The sequence below is a fragment of the Zalophus californianus genome, chromosome 5, assembly GCF_009762305.2.
Source record: "Zalophus californianus isolate mZalCal1 chromosome 5, mZalCal1.pri.v2, whole genome shotgun sequence".
Taxonomy (NCBI): Eukaryota; Metazoa; Chordata; class Mammalia; order Carnivora; family Otariidae; genus Zalophus; species Zalophus californianus.
The window spans coordinates 22,367,668-22,388,589 of NC_045599.1; the positions used below are offsets into that span (position 1 = coordinate 22,367,668).

The following is a 20,922-nucleotide window of genomic DNA, read 5'->3' on the forward strand; positions in this document are numbered from 1 at the left end:
TCTCATGCCCTCAAACTGCCTCCAGGCTGCCTTTCTAAAACACGCATCTACTTGAAAATCTGTGCCCACAGAACCAGGGGGACTCAGACATGGTTTGAGAATTTCATCGTTCCCACCTCACCCCTTTGAAAGGTTCCTTCAAAGAAGTAAGGATTCCTTACCAGTGATACTCGGCCTTTTTATTTTATTTTATTTTTCATCGGAAGTGCTTATTTAGTGAGTTATTTTACCGCAGCGAGGAAACGTTACACAGTCCCGGCCACATCAGAATGTCAGCTCCATGAGGACAAGGACACAGCTGTCCGGGTCCCTGCTGCACCGCTCAGCCTAGCACGGTGTCAAGCACATACTACATTCTCCATTTATATTCGTAGAATTCTAGTGAGTCATACCAGGCCCTTTCTTTAAAAATCAAAACCAAACCAAACCGAAGCCCTGCCGTGCTCCACACTGCCGGCAGGGCCGAGTTTGGTCTTCTGAGCTGCCCACTCACTGCCCCTCCCTTAGCACACCCCGGGTGCCTGTGTTTTCTGGGGGCCTCTCTTCCCTTCTTTGATTAGTCACTTCCTGTCCAACATTCAGGGGCCACCTCCAATGTCACCAGTTCTTTGTGATGAGCTGCCTTGACTTGCCGTATTTCTACCACCATCACCACAGCCCCAGCCTATGCTCCCACAGCCTGACCCCTCTGGCGCGGCGTCCGTCACACTGGATTGCAAGGCAGCTTTACTTATAAAATAGGTCTTTTCTTTTATGCAGTGGGTTACCTACTGGCACGGACTGTATCTTTTTGTATTCCTAGCACCTAAAAGGTACCAATCATTCACTGTAACACACATTGAAAGGTGTAATGAATTTGTGTGTGTGTGTGTGTACATGTGTGATATGCATAGGTTTGTGTAAGTGGGTGTACAGTCGTGTTAGGAATCATTTCATTCGGGTAAAATTGGTAGAAAAGATTCTAGCCTGAAGAAAACAGTCTTACAGTGAAGTAAAGATCATTTTTTTTTCAGAGATGCAAAATAGGAGGGTTGCTAATGATGGATAAGGAAAAAAAATACTTCTGCCGTTGAATAAAAGGTTACTGAATCACAGATTTTTTTTCACTAAGAGAAAAGGTAGCTGAGCCTTTCTGACCCAGAGAAGTGCATGTATTTCTTTTCCCTTCTAACGGCTGACACCCTGCTACGGTCATTGTTTTATGAAGGGGTGGACTATAGGGATAAAGAAGAACTGAGATTAAATATGGAATTAAGGAAATGAAAGAAAGGATCTTTTACTTTTCAAGAAAGTTGTTATTAAGATGTGTCTAGTCTTTATTATTTTTTAAGGATTAAAAACAGTTTTATAATGCACTCACTATAGAGATCAAGAAAGGGAAAAGACATAAAGACTAAACTGGAATGATGTGGGGTACCCATTATATGAAATCACATGGTCTGAAAAATAATTAAATTTGATGAAGTAAACTGTCTCCTTCATGTCTGTCTATCAGAGTCCCTGGAAAGTGAACTACTAGTAGAGCTACATAGATTTATTTTTTAATTGGGTAACTCAAAGGCAAAAAACCCCTCAGCAATCATTTCATGTTAGAAGAACCACACTAAGATGGTGCTTCTGAATTTCAACAAGACTGTAACAAATAATTTGTATAAAAGTGAAATTAAGTAACTGTAAAAAGGTCGGTCTTCATCATGCTCACCAGGCAATTCTGGGACCTACTTCTAATGTGGTTACAGTGTTCCTGTATGCTGGAGGAGTTTCAGCAGAAAAACATCTGTTATGACAAATGGATTAATATTTTCTGTTTTGACATGAGGCCTTCCCAAGGAAAAAAAAATCTCAACAGCATACTCAAAATTTTCTGCTCCACATTTCTAAGACTCTAGACACCTTTAATAGCTATTTTAAAATTGGTTGCCAAAGATTACAATTTTTGTAGACTCTCTTTAAATTCAGTAGAAAGTCTCTGCTGGCATTTGAAAAAAAGATTAGAGTGCACTGAAAATTCTTTGACTGGTATAACATTTCTGTTAGTGAAAAACCCCATGTCCCTAAATGCTTTGTTCCCACCACTACACCTTCAAATCGATTCTTATGGTTCAGGGAAGCAGCTGTAGGCAGCTCTATGTTTAACTCCGTGGGTCAGGCTGCCTACAGTGGTTTGGATGTAGTATCCTTCCATAGGGTCTGGCCTGGGTCTTAGACTGAACAGCTCGTGGACCTCAGAACAAGTGTTAACCTTACCGATGCAGTTCTCACTTTTCACTTCATACCCCGGGGGACAGATGCATCTGAAGGACCCCTCCAAATTCTGACAGGTACCAGGAGAACAAGAGCCAGGGAGAGCGACACACTCGTTAGTATCTTTAAAGAGAAACAAGAGAAAAAAATGATTTAACTATGAGGTCACTGTTGCCAAATGATGTTAACATGAATTCAACTTGGGTCTCTCTGGTCTGATCTGTCAGGTCACTATGGACAAATATGCCCTGAGATACTCTTTTGACATCTTGGGTATTACTCATTTGGCAAGAGGCTGATTTTTCTGATTTGTTTCCTCTGTCTCCTTTTATGGTGACATGGAGAGCTCCAAGTTCTCTTCCAATAAAAACATTTCGGACAAGTCATTCCCAATTGTTGGTGTATTCCTTATACCCAAATTTCCCATGGTATCTTATTTTGGTCAAGTAATTAGATGATCAAATGAAACGTGAGAGAGTTTCCAAGTGTGTGTGTGTGGAGGTGGGGGGGGGGGAGTCACATCATAATTTAACAAAACAACACATAGACTGTTTACTGTGTAGACAGTTACCTATACAGTTCTTGCCATCTGGAGTAAGTTCATAACCTTCATTACATAAACACTTGAAGGAACCAATTTCATTGAAACACCGTCCATTTCTGCACACCTGACCAAAAAAGGAGCTGCACTCATCTATATCTGTAAGCAAACGGGAATAAGCTTTTCAGAGAGAACCCTCACACATGTATTGCGTTACATGTTGCAACATAAAAACATATTCACGGGCCCAAATTTACAAATATGCTTCATTACAATCCTCATCAATGCAGAGAAAAAAAACTCCTAGTGGAAGCACTGAGTGACTGATAAGGTCACAGAGGTCCCCACTATATTTCAACCCCAAGTTTTGATATCAATAGAACTCAAATTTATAACCAGATAAAAACCGAAGGTTTACAGCGAAGCTCTTCATTCTTTTCAAATGAAAAATATTTCTTTCCTTGGAGACCAGAAGGTGTACAGGCTTAACCTGATGGACTAGTTTGCAGATGATTATACCTGGAGATAAGCTAACTATAGTCAAAGCACAGATAATGGAGAATATTAAATATAGAAAAATAAATTATACTAAAAATACTCTAGAACTGCTAACATACATTTTGCTGACAAAATACAGAATTTGAAAGAAAAAAATCTTAAGTTTCAGTGAAACTTAGGGCTGACTGCTTTGGAGTAATTACTCTATTAATTACTGCAGGTTTTTGAAGGATGTTTGGATCAGAGCCCTACTGGTGTCTTTAGTTCTCCCTGTTTATACAAAGGGTCTGAGAAACTATAGATAAGAAGGGGGTAGTTGAAAAAAAAAATGTCCAGTTAGCTCTAAATTTTTTCACAGTGACAGAATCTGGAAAAAGGAAAAAAAAAAAAAAAAAAACAACAGGGTTGCTTGGGTGGCTCAGTTGGTTAAGCGTCTGACTCTTGATTTCAGCTCAGGTCATGATCTCAGGGTCGTGAGATCGAGCCCAGCATCAGACTCCGTGCTCAGCACAGAGTCTGCTTGAGATGCTCTTTCTCCCTCTGCTCTCCCCCGACTCAACAGACGCGTGAGCATGTGTCTGTGCATGCAGTCTCTCAAACAAACCAACAAACAAAAATAAATACACAAACAAACAAAAAGACAAAACTGAGCAGAGCATGTTCTGGTAAATTGGAGGTCAGAGGTGGGTTTGAGCCGCACTGATCCCTTACGGTCGAAAGCCAGCGTCGCTGTCCCATACCTTACAGGACCGTGTACATGAAGAGATGCTGGCTGTGAAACACCAGCACCGTGCCTCGCGAATGGTAAACAAGACGTGTGCTCAGCATTTGTTTGTCCTTCCTCTTGCCCTGTTCTCCACCGACTTAAAGAATCTCCCCCTACTCACTACTAATTCTTGTTTTAATCATTGCTGTTTAGGGGCAAACAATACAATCCTGTACCATGCATAGGAGACAATTCCATTTTCCCCTGAAAATTTATGGTTGTTCAAAATTGAAATCAAACAGGTTTCTGAGGGCTGATGTGGAGACCTAGCCCCCAGCACCCCCCCACCTCGTGTGGGAAAAGACATCCCTGTTTCAAAGGCTGACAGAAAATGAAGTTTCAAGATGCAACATGTTTTTAAGTTGGAGACTGTCAGTATTTGACTATAAATCAAGAATGCATTATTTGAAATACTGGGAAAAGCACTGAAACAATGACAGGTCTAGCTGTGATCCCATTTACGGGGTAAAAACCACCCTAACCTGTAGAGCACTCCCAGCAGGCTTGCTATGAAGTGCATGCCCTTTCCTGTGCATCGACTGGCTGACTGACAGACGTACTCGACACAGCAGACGGTCTTGTGATTATTTAAACCAGTACTACGGCTTTAGTTAACTGGAAATTAGCCAATGTTATTACGTATCTTTCAGCACCTATTTGTTTTTTAATGATAAAAACATTTGATTTACTCTTTGGTTATATTCCTTATTTCAGGACATTGTGTGAACATGAAACAGTAGCCCCAGAGGACTGAGTACTTACCCAGGCAATCATTATTATGAGTGAGTTCAAACCCTGGGTAGCAGAGACAGTTATAGGATCCAACCGTGTTTTTACAAGTTCCATTTCCACACGGATGCCGCTCACACTCATCGACATCTACAAAGAAACAGTGGCTCCAAGGAATTCAGTTTTTAACTCGAAAAACATAGCTGGTTAAACATTTACACTTTTTTTTTTTTTTTTAAACTACTGACTCACTTAGATTTTCCTCATTCAATACTTTGGAACCCGCATTTATTTCAGGAAAATGAGTGTGCAATAGAGAAAACTCTAAAATTATACGACAAAGTGCTGCTGAGTGACTTACAGGCTCATGTAATACTCAGAGCTCAGCTAAGCAAGCATTCCCTTAGTGCAGAGGTTTTAACGAATGGGTTTGCTTGTCAGTTGTAAGGAAACCAATCATTTGAAACACTAAACAATTTGTTCTATTCAAGCATTATCAACACCACTCCCTCAGAAATGTACACACATTAGTTTGATCAGTACAACAAAGGCAAATTTTAGTTTCCTAAATTTTATGAATAGAATCCAAATTGAAGAAGTCTACTAGAACTCAGTACTATTAGCCTTCAAAAAATGGAATTAAAAATATGTTTAGAAAGGTCATCCTCATAGAAGAGAACAGATTCCCTAGACAATGAGTTCTAGGCTGTTGGAACTCTTCTTCTATGCAAACAAGGGTACTGTTCCTTAGGAAGAAAGCTTTGTTTATTTAAGAGAGATATTATCAAGGAGTTTCACTGCTTTTTATCATGAATGAATTATTAGGATCAAGGGCATGTTTTCTCCATATGAATTTCTGAATCAAATCTCAAATACTTTTTAGCAAATCACGTTCTCTCTCTCACAGAATACAGCCAGGACATTCTCAGAAAGTTCATGCAAAGAGGACGAGATCCTCTATTTGTCTTTTGTACAAGCATCCCCTAGAGTTTTCCCCACCACCATGGCTGAAGTCCTCTTAGGAGGCAGAAGATGAAGAGTTCTCTAGGTGGTCCTGGTGGTACGGATAGGTCATAAAGGAAACTAGTCCTGTAGTACTGAGATCTGACTTTACTGTTCATACAGGTAGTATCCTCAAAACCAAAAGAGTAGATATACAAGTTCAGCCTTTTCTCAACTGAGGATATGTTAATTATAAATAGCCAAGTTTTAAATTTAATTTTCCTCTTTCAAGTGCAATGCATGGAGAACTCTTTTGGCCGAGATACATACTACGGTTGACATACTCAGATTGAAGGAGTTACGTTGAGTTCCAAGGTTGGGCTCCAAGGTGGCCAGCCCCTTTTGAAAACTCCTCATGTGTCAACTCAGCAAGTACTTACCCAACACTGTCACTACCAAACACTATCACTGCTCAGCTAACCATTACATGAGCTGCTGGGACATTTTAAAGAGTTTTGCTACATTTGCCTCTAAACATGCTTTGAAGAGTTAAAACACAAAAGCAGCCATTAAGTCCCACGTATTCAATGATTTGAGGAAAAAATGTATAAATGTATGTACGTGTGTGTCTATATATTTATTCCAATACTGTTGCTCTTACTACTACTACTCCCTGGCATTCTTGTGGCTGGAAAGGTTTTCTCGAGTGGGAACAGAGAAGGGGAAAGGGCAGCTGGTGACTGTGGTGACTTCCACAGAACCCTGAGGGTCCCAGAGTGCATGAGAAGCGTGTGGAAGGCATCTGAGCAAAAAAGCTGTGAACAGTGAACCAAAGAACATATTGTGGTGTGTCCCTGCTCAAAAATTTTACAGTGAATAAAGGCATGAACAGTTTAACAGAGCTAACTTGTACCGAGACTATTTCTGACAAGAGACACGGGAGTTAGTCACCCCAAGTGGCCAACCCGTAAGCCCTCTGGGAGTCTTAGTTCGCTGCACTCCCGAACTAATGTCCTCCCGCTTACCCATGCACATAGTCTGGTCCTGCGACGCCTTAAAGCCGTTGTGGCAGATGCACTGGTAACTTCCTTGCAAATCAACACACAGCCCATGACTGCAAACATTAGGAATTTCTAAACATTCGTTGCGATCTAAAAGAAAAAATAAAACACATGTTACACATATCTGATTTTTATTAAGATTCCTTCATTTTTTCACAGGCCTGTTTCTAGAACCTGCTCTTAATTATTATAGACAGGCTGAAAACGAACCATAACAATAGCTGAATCAAAAGAAACGAGGCTTGAAAATATCCAAGACTTAAAAAAATAAATAAATTAAAAAAAATAGGCCATTTTTCTACGCTGATTGGTATCTCAAAGATACTATTTTATTTTAGGTCTAATCCTAGGAGAATCCACTGAAGGGACTTCTTTTTTTTCTTTTTCCCCCTAACAAATTAGTCTAAAATATGTGGTGGAATAGCTTCAATAGGAATGAAAACATTTGCTTATCTTGCCAAAATTCTCTCTGAAAATAGGTTCTGATAGGAATGCATGGCCAGCTGCTTGGTGGAGGGGTGGGGAGAACGTGGCGCGCGGCCTCTCACCTACGCAGGCTCCGTTGGGGGAGAGCTTGAAGCCCGCCGCACACTCGCAGCGGTAACTGCCCGGGCTGTTGAGGCAGTCCGCGTGCCGCTGACACAGACTGTCACCATTGCTGCACTCATCAATGTCTGCAAGAGCAACACGGCCACTGTAAGGATTTCCTTATTGCGTCAGTATTACCTTCGCTTCACCCATGTGGTGACCCGCTCCTCAATACTGCTCAATACTGTAGAAGACGCCGTACAAATCAGGAGACCGGCTACAACCCCTCTGCGTCCACCGCACTCATCTGGCTGGGGGTCACGCATCATTCAGATTACCTTCACAGACCAGGAGCAGGTCGTTGTAACTGAACCCCGTGGGGCATTCACAACGGAAGCTGCCAATCTGGTTGATGCACACGCCATTTGCACAAATGCCTGGGATCTCTTTACACTCATCAATGTCTAAAAGGGAACAGATTCGGTCACATATATGCAGTTCTGCTTCACGTATTTACCATAAAGACCTTTGACAATGCTACATGTATGCTGGAGGGAGAACACCCACTCAGCACCACAAAAATAAATTCCCGAGTGGTATGAATGATTTTTTGGTTTACGAAAGCATATAGGCCGTAAAGAGAGACTACTTTCCTTTGAATGATCAAATATACCAAGTGATTTTAGTGTCAAGGTAGCAAATAAACTTCCTAGAGAATCAAGCTTTCTCTTCAAGTGACGTTTCAGGGTCCCCTAACTGCTACTCCTCATCTAAGGAAGACAGCTAAGTCTTCTTATTTTTATATACTTTGTTACAGATGCACTGATCATGGAGACTTAAAATTATATTGCTTACTCAGTCTTTGAGGAAGAAAAGTAGAATGAACAGTGGAAAGTACATTCAGGAGAAAATGATTAGTATAATTAATAATTCTGCAAATTCCTAAGTAGATCAGTAGGAAAGGGGTACTACAAAAATATATCCAAAATGAAAACATACAGTTACAAAAAAAGAGCAACTGAAGGGTACAATAAAGTGGATTATTTAGAGTCATGTCATACAATATTCATGAGAAGGAAAATGAAGGTTTTAGCTTGATACGTATGAAACCTTGAGATAGTCCTACAACTCTCATAACCCAATCACCAAATTATGCTGACAGGGTAATACCCTTATTAACACTTGGGTAGAGTCTGTAAACGTGTTAGTTCTTTCTTGTCTAACTGTATTAGATCAGAATCCAGATTATTTCATTTTATGGCACTTTAAGCTTTAAAAACACCAAAGAAACTCTTACACAATGCCACCTATATGTATTAAAATAAACATAACCTGAAAAAACTTACCAACAGCTTTTCCGGTATGAATGTCAAAGGTGAATCCAGGGATATTTCCACATATGGTTTTAAAGTCAGCTTTAAAATATAAACAAAGCAAATGAACTCTTAAAATTCTCAAACCCCTTTCAAGTTACATTTTACATACTTGCACTGACAAATATGTTTTATGTTACTTACAACCAGATATTTTAATTTCAGTTGTATTTATCTGATAACAGTACCAGCTTCTGCCAGAAGTAGATTCTAGGCATTCTTTACCATTATTATCATCATTAACTTTTTAATGCTCTTACGTTAGAAGTAAATAACTACAAGATTCAAAATATCTACTGTAGGCATTTAAATTCTTTTGTTCTTCGGATATGCAGATCTTTAATAATGATCCAGTTTACATACACTGAAAAGCCAGGTTAGAGTACAAATTTAAAAAAGGATTACAAATTGCACAAAGGCACAGGTGTGCAAAAACAGTTGTTGTAGTGTGAAACAGATGAACAATGAATAATGAATGAGACATGAATTTTGTCTCATCTTTTTAAACATAAATGTCTATTTTGTTGGAATGTGAAATTTGAGGCATCAGAAACAATGCATCATAGTATAAAACAGACTATTAACAGTTACACCTATCACGTAATTCACCAAACTATAGAAATTTAAGAGAATTCTCATTTTTTAAGAAGCAGATTGCTTCTGATGCCCATGGCGACACACATGAGTAAAATTCCTGAAAACACTGTTAGGTAAAACAGAGTGTAGACAATATGGGACGTGAGGGGCTCTGCATATTTCATCCACCGAAGCTCACAGAGCATCCACAACATAGAGACACACAACAGATGCTCAGTTCAGTAGTTTCTAATAGCCTGGCAATGCATAAATTACACGCATCCTCTCATTTACTATATAACCATATGAATTAGTTACTGTCATTTTTAACTTGTTATCTCTATTCTACATACGAGGAATCAGTTTCAGAAAGGAGAAATCATCTACATAAGGTCAGATAAGTGGCGGAACTTCAATATAAATACAGACCTGTCCTCTTACACCTAAGCCCTTTACTTCCTCTTACAAAAAGTGATATTTAGGGGTGCCTGGGTGGCTCAGTCAGTTAAGTGTCCAACTCTCGATTCCGGCTCATGTCATAGTCTCAGGGTCAGAGGATCAAGCCCCACATCGGGCTCCCTGCTCAGCACGGAGTCTGCTTCTCTCCCTCTGACCCTTCCCCCACTCACACACTCTCTCTCTCTCTCTTCCCCTTCCTCTCTCTAAAATCAATAAATAAAAACAAAACAAAACAAAAACAAAAAGTGATATTTAATTCCCTAACCAGTGATCTTCAACCTCTAACTGATGGGAGTTTTTAAATTAGAGAATCGTAAAAACATTTCCATTTGTTTTTTTGGAGAACAACCATGGCAAGTTAGTTAAGAAAATCCATTTGTCCACTGACTTAGAGCCACCGAGAAAGGCTCCATAGGTCACTTTTCATGTTTCTTCTTATTTTCATTTCATTACCGCATTAATTATATCATCACATCTGAATACGTGTAACATAAGCAATATCCGGCAACAAATGCATAATCATTGTTTCTCATTTGTCCGACTGGTGCAACGCTTAGGATCTACAACCATTGAAAGTAACTTTCCACATCATTAATGAACCTGAACAGGCAACAATTTTAAGACATTTATTTTTCTGTTCTCATAACTCTTATCTTTTAGTTTTTCTTTCAAAAGAATCTGTGCTTGTGAGAAAAATTTTACCATGTACAGACCAGTTCTATTTTCTGCCTAAAAATTTCAGATAAGTTTGGGGAAAAAGGATGTCTAAGAAACATGTTGGCAATAGGCTGCTTTCATGTTAAAGTCTGCTCATCAAATCCATTTTTTGGTGTATATGTGTGTGTGTGTGTGTGTGTGTGTGTGTGTATTTTTCAAGACTGAAACGAATGAATTTGATGGACTTGAAATTACCACAGGTTTTAAATCAAAATATGACACCTTCCAAGTCGAGCACAGTGACACACGACAGGTGCTCAGTAAATATTTGCTCAATGAATAACTGAGTAGTTCACCAGCAAACTATAAAGTAATGTTCTAAACGTTCGCTTTTTAGCAGTGGGGCTTATTTTCAGGATCCCGATGCCTCCTCGAAAGATAGCTCAGAAATTAGTATCTAGGGCGCCTGAGTGGCTCAGTTGGTTAAGCGACTGCCTTCGGCTCAGGTCATGATCCTGGAGTCCTGGGATCAAGTCCCGCATCGGGCTCCCTGCTCAGCAGGGAGTCTGCTTCTCCCTCGGACCCTCCCCCCTTCTCATGCTCTCTCTCATTCTCTCTCTCAAATAAATAAATAAAATCTTAAAAAAAAATTAAAAAAAAAAAGAAATTAGTATCTGAATCCCAGAAAGGGCCACGTGGGAAATGGAGTCATATGACGCCCTTGGCTATTCTCAGAACTGAACATTTCTGGTTTTAGCACACATCTGCTTTTACTCAACTGTCACATATACGTGTCACCAGCTCAGCCTGCAGCAGAAGCACAGCCGTGTGCTTACCTGTTCCTGGGGTTGGGCACGGCTCACATGGTTTGTTCCAGGCTTTGCCAACGTTGTACGTGCAGCAACACATCCTCTTTGTCACATTGAAAGGCAATTCGTTCTCACAAGTGGTTCCATTATAGCTTCGGTAGCAAAAGCTTTTTCTCATGTCTACATAACGGAAAAACAAGCCAGCCAATCAGAGCAGGAAGCAGCTACTAGTGAAGCCCACACACCTGGAGACACTCAGTTTTCCTGATTAATAACTCCAAAATACTTCTTGGCCACTTGGAGGCATCTTAAAATAATCCTTTAAGTTGAACATAAATCATGTGTAGATTAACCTCGATCTCTCCCGTTTTCAGATAAGGGATTTCCATTTGTAATTTTCTTGGCAAACAAAGTTAACTGGTACTTGTTTCTCTACTCAAAGGCACTGATTTAATTTTTAAAGTAATACATATTAAATTTTAAATGCTCTCTTACTTGCAAAATAATGTTCCCCTGACATGAATGGGAAACACAAATTATTTAGGAATAGGTAAGTTCACGTTTGATGACACTTTGTATCTCAGGCTCAGGCTTTTGACCATGGAACTATATATTCAAAGTTCAAAAAAAATGATGCAGAGCCAGAAGTTTGTAAACCTGTTAAATACTTCATCATTCATAAACACTTAATTTCCAAATTTTCTGAACAATCATCCTGAGGCATGAGTGTCCGAGTGCCCAAGCGCGTGACCTCATCCGTGTCCCATGCCTCACGCACCCATGCAGTTGTGGCCTCCGTTGACCTGCATGTACTCGGGCGGGCAGATGCAGGTGTAATTACCCAGTGTGTTGTAGCACGTCCCAGGCCCGCACACTCCAGGGTGCGCGAAACACTCATCGATATCTACAACAGGCAAGGGTACACATTGAGTCATAAAGCTATTGTTCCATGAATTTATATGATTTAAGCTACTAAACAAAACATACGGCTGATTCCCCAAATCCATATTTTAAAAAAAAATTAGAATTTAAAGCAGTTCTACAGAAAAGACCTCAAAAGATGCATTTACGTGACAGAAAGCGTGTCTTTCTTTAAAATAAAAAAAAAGCCAATATTCAAAAATACAGGTGACCAAAAGAAATTTTTTTCTGAAGTGGCAAAAACAATATGAAAGGCACTGTATTTTTTTTAGTTGAAATTTCACACTCTTCAGATGGAAGCGCTTTAACGCTTGCTGTCCTGTCATTTAAAGTTTAATGCCGACTTTAAACGGAAGGCAGTTAGGAAAGCCTTTATCTTCTTCGTCAATTTGAGAAGAGTTGACATAGATGGTCACATTAGCTTCGGCTGCACAACTTAGTGGCCGGACAAGTTGATACCTTATGCTGTGCTCACCATAAGTGTAGCTACCGTCTGCCCCGTTCCATCACTGTTACCGTATCAGTGATTGTATTCCTTAGGCTGTGCCTTTTATTCCGCGGCCTCTTCATTCTGTAACGGGAAGCCTGTACTTCCCTCGCCCCTTCCCCCATCCTGCTACTTCCCCTCTGGGAACCATCAGTTTGCTCCCTGCAGTTACAGGTCTGATTCTGAGGAAAGCCTTTCTCTGGAGAGCTCCCTTCAAATCAGCGGCCATTCGGGGATTCTAGGAGCACAGCTGCTGCTTATTCTCCTTATTAAGCTGTATTTCTTCTAGAAACATTTATCTAATGTGTTCCAAAGGAAAGGTTATAATGGAAATAATATTAACATGTTTAATGTTCATTTTTAGAAACACTTGTTCATTGATTCCATAAATAAACACCAAGACTCTTCTGTATAAGTTAGAACTTGCACCTAGAAAGATGACTAAGATGTAGGCCTTGCATCAAGAAGCTCCCCGTCTAGTGGGGAGACAGGGAGAAATGAGGGGATGGAAGCAAGAAAGGCAACAGCGTCATCTTTGAACGTCTTCATAATATGCCTCCTGACATTTAAAAATTACTGGAAAACAGTAACTTAATAGTTGCATTCCAGTTTACCTATTTTCTGTAGGTAAAATAGAACTCTTATCCATATTTGAACGAATAACTTATTTGATACTGATGTTTTCACACTAATCCAGCTTTCCCCATTTATAATCAACCCATGTACTCAGGGAAAAGTTATAGTAAATTATAGCAGGTATGCTGTAAATTAATTTATCTATCACTGTACAGCTGAGCAGCATGGATAGGACAAGGTGAAAGCTATGAACCAGGCTAACAGATCCTTTGAAAGAATCTTCTCCAGGCCTGACAGTAACTGTGTTCTAAAGAGAGCTAATGACTTGAAGGTGTCCATGAAGCTCGCCTTCACAGATGCGGGTTTCCTCGCTGAGGTAATAGCCCTGTGGGCACTCGCACTGGAAGCTTCCGAAAGTGTTGATGCAGTTTCCGCCCTGGCAGAGACCTGGTAACTCCTGGCATTCATCGATATCTGCAGAAGGAGAGACAGCTCACTCAGAGCAAGTACCACCATCAAAGACCACGGTTACTGTTACAGCCCTCCAATGTGTGACGCTTCTACGACCCGCAGACTTCCATGCCTTGGGTTTCTTCTGACCATGGATTTTTTTTTTTTTTTTTTGCTTTGTCATGCAAACTTGCTAAAATCCGAGAAGAGTGATTAACGCAGGCTGGGGATGATGGTACAGAGTTTCTCTGCAGAGCAATCAGACATCCGATCACTGTCATGGGTCCTATCTTTCCGAGTTACAAGTGGTTATTCAGCACCCTGGTAACTGGCTGTCCCACTGTCATTTTGCAAAATAATCTTGTTTAGATTGCTCCACACTAACTTTCCTACCAGCTTTTCTCTTTCTCTTGTTTAAATCTGGGTGACAATTAGAGGTACGCTCACCTTCTAAGATGATTGTGATGGGGTTGGGTCTGAAGCCCTCACCTCCGGGACACAGGGTATAATACTCAGCTACAAAACAATGGGAGCGAAGAGATTTGACATCAGTGTTCAAGGGGCTGAGACAAGGAAGAAGCATTTTGCAGTTGCCAGACTAAAACACAATCTAAGAGGAGTGAACTGCATTCTTTAGCGCCCTTTCAAATACATTTAAATGTGTATTATGTTTTACTGGAAGTAAAACATCACTGCTTCACAAATTACACACACAACAGAATAACCAAAACCATTTGTTTTTGATTAAAGAAAAACGCTTCAAAAGCAGACAATGTAGATCACAACTTTTTTGGCTAGTAAATAAAAACAGACTCAACCATTCCAAAGTTTCATCTGTGTCTGTATCAGAACACACATTTCAGCTGCAGACAAAATATGACTGACTTGAGGAGAACAACCCATCTATGAACCTGAACTACAATAATCCTGGAGAAGAACCAGGAGTGGTCTTTATCTGTGATCCCAAGGAGGACTGACAACATCACCATTCACACTGGACTGGGGTTAGCAATTGTGGTGTGTGTGTGTGTTTTGTTTGTTTTTTAATCATATCATGGAAAACAATCAGAAGAGAGCATTTCCAATTCCTTTCATATCAAACAGTCTTGGCCAGTTCCAGCATCATCACTGAAAGCAGTCCAAGGTCACGCTCTTCCCCCTCGCCACTGCCCCCACCCCCAGTACAGGAAGAAACGGCAACTGGTCTTCAGCTGCCACTCTGTTCCCTGATGCCATACTCACTGCTGTTGACAGGGGGGCATGTCTCGCAGGGGTTCCCCCAGGCCTTCCCCAGTGAGCAGCAGCAGGAGGAGCGGCTGACGCCCACCCCGATCTCAGTGTTGCAAGACAGACTTCCGTCCCCTCGAGGCCCGAACTTCAGGTAGCAGTTGCCCACTCGGTTGTCTGCAGAGCAATACAGGAGCTTAAAACTGCCCGTGCCTCAGAAGAATTGCTTTTCAGAGAGTGGCCACGTGAATGATGAAATTCAGACTCCACACACCAATGTGAAACGTTCATCTTCATCTCCAGCACAAAACAATCTCTTCCTTTAAGCCGTCTCAAGATTGTGTTGGAGGAATTATTAAAGATGGACTTTCCACTGTTTAGAAATCCACACAGACCACAGACTAAACAAGATTATGAGAAACTGCTCATTTGGGGAACTTTTGGGCCTTCACTAATAGGAATGGGGGGAATTTTTGTTATAATCAATCTATATCATGAGTTTATCAATCATGGAAATAAAATCCCAGAGAAGTCAACTTAAAGCTGTGCATCCTATCAAAGAAATATCGATAACCCCATCTCCTGCTTCTCCTCCCCATTATCTGGTTTCATTTCCATTTGCACAGAGACCTTTGAGCAGTTTGGGCAAAGGCAGTCAGTAACAACTTTAGAGAAGATACTTAAGACATCAAAGAATTTCAGTCTTTCCCTTGTCTCTATCCATAATTATCATCTAGCTCATCAGTTCCATGACTTTAAAATACTGTGTTTTTGCTGAGAACTCTCAAATGTACAGTTCCGTCTCTCATCTCTCCCCAGGAACCTACACTGTTCTGCCAGTTGCCTGTTTGATTTCTCCCCTTAGATATCCAATAGTTACTTTAAAGTTAACACATCTAAAATCAAACTCTTGGTACCTCCTTCCTCCACATAAAAAACCTACTCCACTCCTCTCTTGGGTCTTTGGCATTTTCAATAAACACAGCTCCATTTTTTTCAGTTGCTCAGGTCCTAAACCTTGGGGTCAGTCTTTGACTCCTTACTGTCATCCCGTATTCAATCCAGTAATCAAGTCGGTCACTTCCGTATCTGGAAAGTGACACCTCACCACTGCCTCCATCACCACAACGTGAACCAAGCCACAGCCACCTCTCTCCTGCACCACTGCAACCGTTTCCTAACTCAGCTCTTCACTTCAGTCCTTGACCTGACAACAGCCAACTTTCCCCACCATACCTAGAACAACCCTTCAGAAGTATTTCCAACAGCTCACCTTCTCAGTCAGAGTAATATCTCAAGTCCTTAGTATGGCCTACAATGTAGTTTTCATACCTGGCTGCACATGAGAATCACTTGGACAACTTTTAATTATTTTTTTTTTCATTTTATTTTTTGTTGCTGAATCTCAGGTGCCGAGAGATGAGCTAAGTCTTGGTTCTGTTCTTACTAAGTTTGCATTCATTCATGCTTCCTCCCACCCCCTGCCCCACTCTCTCTCTTATGCTCATCCTCTACCCAACTATCTGAATGTGTTTAATAATATCTTTTTTTGTCTGTGTTCTTACAAAATGAGTATTTTTGCTTCCATGAGCACATTTTAAATTTACATAAAGGGTATTTTGTCATAGATCTCATTCCATTTTTGTTATATGCAATCTGTCAACTCTATAGGGTGCCCAACTGTCATTTTAAATCTATCTACTCTCCAGAAATGGTTTCTAAGTCCCTGCTACCACAAGTACTGTGGCAGTTAATGTCTTTACCCATGTCCGTGCATGGGCCTGTCAGTTCCTTTTTTTGCCGTCTAGAGACAGGGGAGAAACTGCTGGTTCACAGAGTTTCCATATTCTTAGGCCTCAGTATCAGGAAATATAGTTACTGTCATTTACCATCTGCATCCAATGGAACTTTCCAATTTTTTATAATAACTTTGAAAATAATTTACAGGAAAAAAGGCACAGTGAAACAACTTTACTAGAAATTCTAATAACAATTTAATCATCTCTAATTCAAATTTTTATTCCAGATTTTCTTGATTTTTGGACCAAATTTTCTTGGTCTTGGAGAGATACATGCCTGAGATGGTCCTATGAACACAATTACCCGCCTACCGGCTGCCATGCGTGAACCTGAAACATTCATTTTGCAAAAACTGATTACACATTTCATACACATCTCTAATGGCTTCTAACTTATCATTACTTCTTAGGTTCTTTTTCTTGCATCATTAAAACACAACATCTGAAGACATTTTTGAAAACTGTGACAGCTCCTCATTTTGATGATGAGAGGACAGCTGTTTTCTTTGCTCCACAAATAAAAAAAATTTTTTCGTTTTTAGATTTATCAACACCAGCTAGGATAACCAGCCCAGTGATTTTTCTACATCCCATATTTCCTTTTAAAATAATCTTTGTCTAAATACCTGCACCTTCATCATTAGCCCACTTATGAACCAAATCAATTAAATTTAGGGTATAAAAGAATAAAGAGACCTGGGAGGGATGACTCAGGTGCTTGCCAAATACCGCATGCTGAGGTTCTTCCTACTAAGAGACGAGAAGACCATATTTCCTCTGTCTACAGAAGTCTACTATTCACTCACTCTTTGACTTTTGAATTTGAAAAATCTCTTCTAGGATGTTGGTCTCTGAAGACTAGCAGCAGCCCGGCATTTGGCGTCTATGATCGATTTCACCATCATTGGAATCTAGACTGGAGTCTATGTTGCATTCATCTCCCGATCCATCTGACAACTGGGAAATGTTTTTCACACCCTATTTTCTTCTCTTTGCCATATGGCCAGAAAGTGAAAACCTGTGAACTCTCAGCTGTGTTCAATACATGCTTAAAGAAGATTCCAAATATAGTGTCTCCAGTGTTCTTTCATACCTTCTTGGCAGATGATGCCACCCCCTGAGCAACACAACACAGTAAGAAAACTGAAGATTATGAAATGGTGACATTTTTTTCACTATTATGTCAAACCTTCTGGGTGATGGCATGATTTTCCACTTTATTATTTTCATCTTTGTTTTTAGCATCACTGGACCTAACTGATGAGTAATGATGAAATAAAACCTAAAATAGGGGTGCCTGGGTGGCTCAGTAGTTAAGTGTCTGCCTTCAGCTCAGGTCATGATCCCAGGGTCCTGGGATCGAGCCCCACATCGGGCTCCCTGCTCAGCAGGAAGCCTGCTTCTCCCTCTCCCACTCCCCCTGCTTATGTTCCCTCTCTCGCTGTGTCTCTCTGTCAAATAAATAAATAAAATCTTAAAAAAAAGAAATAAAACCTAAAATAATAAAATGGCAAAGGGAAAATAAGATCACCAACATCTCATATCGCATCTTAGACTTAGAGGAGGGTCTAATGGGCCACTATGGTATTTGTGAGATAGAATGAGTCTCCGTCCTTTGGAAGACATCTAAGGAAAAAATAAGACCATGAAATATCAATCCACACCAACAGAACTGCTCTACAAAGAAACTCAAAACCTAAGTTGATGATATGCTGACAGTTAATCTGGGTACTGTTGTCCAAGAATATTCTCTGCAAGGCTACCCTGATCTTCACTTCTACCAGGAGAACAGAGGGCCCCTTGAGGTCCATGTTCCTACCAACACTTTACATCATCCAGGTTGCTGAAGTTTTGTCAGTCTGTTAGGTATAAAGTGATAGTTATATAGTTGTTTTGATTTACTCTTATTACGAAAGACTTTGGGCTCATTATGTTTGTTCACTTTTGCAGTACTCCCTTCTATTAGCCGCCTGTCTGTAGCCTTTGCCTCAATAAGGTTTTTAAGCAATACGGAGGCACCAGTGACTCAATTTCTGGTGTGAAGCAGGTACCAGCAGATTTTTACAGTTCCAAATGGGATTTTACTGTGTAGCTAGGGTTGAGAGCCACTTTGCGATCTAAGCGATTGCTCCTTCTCTGATTCCTTTGTCTTGGAAGATAAAAGTGACAAGAGTAACCATCTATATATATTGGTAACCTGGGGTTTGTTAAGGGAAAGGACTATTGTGTTTTCAAATTAATTACAGCAAACACTCACCCCAGTGCACCACCATGAAAGTGTGGATATTTAACTCTATATAGTTCTATTTGTTTCACTTACCAACACAACCCACACCAGTGGGGTTCAGCTGGAAATCCGGGGGGCAGTTACACTCGTAGCGACCAGGAGTGTTGACACATAGGCCATTCACACAGTTTATGGGATCCGCACACTCATCAATATCTATGAAAAGCATTTAAAATGCCCATATTAACATCTTTACTTTCTCTCTGCACACGGCTGTTTCTAAGAATTTGGTGTAATCTTTGCAAGTTATTAAAGATCTTTGGCAAGGCCTCAGCATAGTGAAATAGAGATCAAATCCTTGTATAGACCTACAACAGGTTCCACAGATCAACCACGTGGTATCCAGGATAGTTATCATTTAATATCTTTAATAAATAACAATTAGATGTTGGGATTCTGAAGAAGAAAAAATGTTACCATCTGCTTAACTACAATGATGTATATATTTATGTACATACACATGCACATACATACATTTATACAAAGAAACAGTTTCCTAGTTTCATGTTAGATATTTAAGTTATTTATATAAAAATATATCAATTTCATAGTTAAAAATAAATGTGTCAGAATGTAATTTTTTTCCCAAAAAATTACGTAACATAAGGTATAAAGCAGGCTAAGCAGAGGGCTGAGCAGAAATTTGAGGAATTTTTATATTTAGCACAAAATATTCACCTCAACTATTAAGAACCCAATCAAACCCATTACTGGCCATACCTGTGCAGTTCCCTCCGGTTCTGTCCAATTCATAACCATCATCACAGATACAATGAAACATTCCAGGCAAATTATTACATGTTCCAAACACACAAATATTTTGGAAGGAGCATTCGTCAATATCTGAGGATTAAAAAAAATAATCATCTCTTCTGTACAAAGACATTTTGATTTAATTTATATCACATTAACAAATTTTTGTCTCCCCAGATGTTTTTACGTAGTAAAAAAATCTCTTTGTCTTTGACTAGGTAGACCACATAAATGGCAAACAACTAATGTTCATTTATGGAACAAAGGTCTAAAAGAAATATTTTGTTTTACTGAGCATTTTAACTAACTGTCTTGGGTTATCCTATACTTTAAAAAAAAGAAAGAATTTGCCTAAGGCATAAAAATAAAAAACCAAGTATGAACATTTCAATGGGATGAGACTGAAAAAAATTAAACATAAAAACAAATTCCAAGATTCTAATAACTTAGTACAAAACATGTTTTATAAACATCCATAACATACAAAGTATAGAACATATTTTAAATATTAAAGATATCATTAAAATTATTTAACTTTTTAAAAAACTTTTTCTTATTCTGCAATCTAATAATCTGTTATCATAAACTTAGTTTTAAATAGGGAAATAATTTTTTCTAATAGCATGTAATAAGATCAACCATTGCTCTACGTTCTTACAAATTAAAATGTCTCCATTGAATTGAAGTCATAAATTCAGTTTATGAAACACTTCCGTGAAGCTTTAATTCAGTCAGTAAGGGGGAAGTTACCCCCTCCTCATGCATATGAAAATGAAGGCATCTATGTGTGTGTCCAGCTGTAGAAATAATCTATACTTTTACTCGCAGGAAAAAGATGGACATTTCTGTACACAATGACCTCAAACTCTGAGAAGGCAGAGGAGGCACGGCATTTTAGGCCAGACAAGACCAGGCACGCTACCGTGCTATCGAGAGACCGTTAGGTATGAAGTTTAAAAGGTCTGCTGGTCATTCATCATAGTTAAGAAATAATGAGTTTCAACTATATTAGATTTCAACTGTGGTCCAAACTTTGTTTAAAAGATCAACTGATGTATCAATGTGTCTTTTCTTGTGTTGAGGGTATAAACACAGTTATTCTCTTTATGCAAATGAATAAGTAAGACTCATTAAACTAATTTATAATTGAATGGTGTTAATCTAGAAGTGAAAATGGAACTGTATTATCAGCCCTCTTTGTGTGCATTTTATTTTTAAATGAACTTTATTAGAAATAAC

The 20,922-nt window shown here is 39.5% G+C and overlaps 1 protein-coding gene across 1 annotated transcript in view; it reads right to left on the reverse strand.

Annotated features, from left to right (window-relative positions):
• Positions 1-20,922, reverse strand: part of FBN2 (fibrillin 2) — a 262,634-nt gene that overhangs the window by 34,009 nt on the left and 207,703 nt on the right. Inside the window, exons 35-48 of the mRNA XM_027606724.2 lie at positions 19,651-19,773; positions 18,964-19,086; positions 14,860-15,021; positions 14,065-14,133; positions 13,516-13,641; positions 11,962-12,087; positions 11,211-11,363; positions 8,656-8,724; positions 7,648-7,773; positions 7,330-7,455; positions 6,746-6,871; positions 4,812-4,928; positions 2,816-2,944; positions 2,248-2,367 (exon numbers count right to left, since the gene is read on the reverse strand). Coding sequence (XP_027462525.2) covers positions 2,248-2,367; positions 2,816-2,944; positions 4,812-4,928; positions 6,746-6,871; positions 7,330-7,455; positions 7,648-7,773; positions 8,656-8,724; positions 11,211-11,363; positions 11,962-12,087; positions 13,516-13,641; positions 14,065-14,133; positions 14,860-15,021; positions 18,964-19,086; positions 19,651-19,773 — 1,695 coding nt within the window. The remainder of the gene's footprint in view (positions 1-2,247; positions 2,368-2,815; positions 2,945-4,811; positions 4,929-6,745; positions 6,872-7,329; positions 7,456-7,647; positions 7,774-8,655; positions 8,725-11,210; positions 11,364-11,961; positions 12,088-13,515; positions 13,642-14,064; positions 14,134-14,859; positions 15,022-18,963; positions 19,087-19,650; positions 19,774-20,922) is intronic.